Source organism: Phalaenopsis equestris, unplaced genomic scaffold (assembly GCF_001263595.1).
Source record: "Phalaenopsis equestris unplaced genomic scaffold, ASM126359v1 Scaffold000264, whole genome shotgun sequence".
Classification (NCBI taxonomy): domain Eukaryota; kingdom Viridiplantae; phylum Streptophyta; class Magnoliopsida; order Asparagales; family Orchidaceae; genus Phalaenopsis; species Phalaenopsis equestris.
The window spans coordinates 199,131-201,867 of record NW_018164706.1 but is presented as its reverse complement, the minus strand read 5'-3'; the positions used below and the strand labels follow the sequence as shown (position 1 = coordinate 201,867).

Sequence of the window (2,737 nt, the reverse complement as noted above, 5' to 3'; positions counted from 1 at the left end):
CATAATGATCTTACCTACTAAATATTAGAGGTTATAACTAATATGTGAAACTTCAAATTGAGTAAAGAGAAGAGTTTTGAGTTTCTAATGATGAGGGTACCTTATGAAATCTTATCGCACCATTGGCGTTAGTACCAATATTTTAAGCTATTGAGCTTAGCACTAATACATATGTTAGAGTCAGATATTCAGAGCTTATATGACCATGTAAATAAGGAAATTACTAAAAAACACCAAGTATCAAAAGCGGGTTAATAAATTCAGTTAAGCTATGACTTTCAAAGAGGGTGTGTCAATATGGATTAGGCTGAAGGAGCAGTTTCACACAGTTTTTTTTTGGGAAACTCAAGCCTAGAGTAGACGGTTCTTTCAGGATTGTTAAGATGCATACAAAATTGTTTTGGCAGGATTCTACAATATTTCTGCTACATTTAAAGCTGTCAACTTGTTACTTTATAATGAGAATTCAGATTCCTCCAACAAAAAAGGCGAAGGAGTGATGCAAGACCTCTTCCACAATACTTAGCCCCGCGGTATCACGATTGCGGGATCCCTCAATTGTGGTATGGAACTAGGACTTAATACCGTCCCGGGGGATGTTTATTGTGGGATTTTCTTGCTATGTGGGCTGCACGTTCATTTACATTCTCTTCTAATTAGAGTTTAATTTAGGAATTAATATAAATATATTATGCTCTGTTTTCAGTTCCATTGCTATTTTACAATCACCTCCTCACTAAATCCATTTTAAACACCCAGGAACCCTAGAACACTGTCAAAGAATCTATGTATTCATTGTGTTGCTTTAGATTTTTTCTGAAGGATGCGGTGGTTCAAGCTTTTACCAAGCATTGTTTTAATTTTTCTGAATTTCTTTGAGAAGCTTGCTTTGAATTAAGATTTGTGCTTGATTACATTGTGATTATCGTGATGTCAACAAAAACTCGACACATGGATATAGTGAACACTAGTTTCCTGATTAAATGAATAAGAATGCAAGAAAAAAAGAAAAAGGTGCAGAAGCACGAGGTCATTGCCATTTTAAAAAAGAGAAAATAATACTATTAAAGCTACATCGATCCAATCAAACAAAGAAGAGATCAAAACAGGCATTGTCCCTTTTGATGCACTGAACTGAAATCCATAAATAAATTTCATACCAAGTGAAAATTTGATTGAATAGAAATAGCTTAATTTGATTGTGAACTGCTTTAAATCCAAAAAACATGTAGTTGTGCATGGTGTTTAAATTTATTAAATCGCCTATTATTGATGAAAGCTTAAATCACTAAACTAAGGCTTCATTCGATGGAGCTTTGGTTTTTCCCAATGTTTGTTGAGAATACGTTTTTTGAAAAGCTGTGTTTTGAAGTTATTAGGAAACAACAGTTTGATATCGGAACAAATTATTCTTTCTTAGAAGACCTTTTATAAATAGAAGTATTACAACCAAATAAAAATAAATGAATTTCTAACTTTCTGTGCATCGGAAAGCACTAAAAAACCTACTCCAAACAAGGCCTAAACTCATCATGCTTTTGAAATTTGTCTTTGCATCTAAACTCTATGGATTGTACTCGCATGCTAATAATTCTGTTAGGTTAAATGGATTTCAGTGTCATTTCTACAGTAGTATACCGATTTTTATTTTTTAAATTTCTTTGATGCTGTTGCTTATATTTAATTCTACTACTGTGTAGGTGCCCTTTGGATACACAAGAAAAGATGTGATCCTAATTGGGGTTGGTCTCACTGTGATAGGTGTTGGTCTGAAGAGTGGTTTGGAGGTATTGCTGCTTTTATTTCTTCAAATAGTGTTGTTTTCAATCCTCGTTCCTATATGATAACTGCTTTATTTCTACTCTTTGGCCTTTTTTCTGTTTTCAATCCTCGCTATCTGATAACTGCTTTATTTCTACTCTTTGGCCTTTTTTACTTTATTTTTCAGTTTGCCGGAGTAGACCCCTTACAGGCTGGGAATGTAGTGCAGTTGGTGTTGGTCTTGGGTCTAACTGTTGGATGGATTTTCACTTACATTTTCAGGGTATCAAACAAAGACATGACTTATGCACAACAATTAAGAGACTACGAGAACAAAGTGATGGAGGTTAGTAAAGCAATTTGCGAGCTGACAGTTTCCAATAATTTCATTTCTTTTGTTTTAATGAATAATGCCAAACACTTTCCTATTGCTCTTTCTTATTCGATGAAATTGAAGTTTTTATTTGATAATATAAAACCATAGTATATAAATCAGATTTGGTGTATTCTTTTCTATCTATGAAGAAATCATGCGCTGTTTTTTTTTTTTAAATGTTGGTATGCCCTGAAATTTAATTTTTTGTTTAATAGTATAAAGTTAGTTTCCCTGCAATTGATTTATTTTCCACCCAAAAATAAAGAAATCCTATAATTCCTAGGTTACGTATGCATGGTGCCTCTCAACCCAATCCCACATTCTCCATTTTTTTTCCTCTTCATAATCCCCTACCCTTAGGGTTACCCATGTGCTCATCATGCATCTCAAGCCACCCCCGCAACTGCAGTCTTAGTCCGTATCCCTCTCTTCCATTCTTTTCTGCTTCTTCTTCACGATCTCATAGGTTTACACGCACACTACGAGTCTTGACCCACTTCCGCAATCAGAGATGAAACTTGCCTCTATATTGAGGGTGAGCAAAGTTTTTATATAAAAAAAAAAAATATTAAAAAGATATAATAGATAATACCTAATTTA

General features: G+C 33.9%; 1 protein-coding gene across 1 annotated transcript in view; it reads left to right on the top strand.

Annotated features, from left to right (window-relative positions):
- LOC110024655 overlaps positions 1–2,107 on the top strand; it is a gene marked incomplete at its 3' end in the record, with an annotated part of 14,112 nt that extends 12,005 nt beyond the window's left edge. Inside the window, 2 exon segments of the mRNA XM_020724748.1 lie at positions 1,701–1,787; positions 1,949–2,107. Of these exon segments, the coding sequence (XP_020580407.1) occupies positions 1,701–1,787; positions 1,949–2,107 (246 nt within the window).
- Positions 2,108–2,737: the final 630 nt, after the last annotated feature.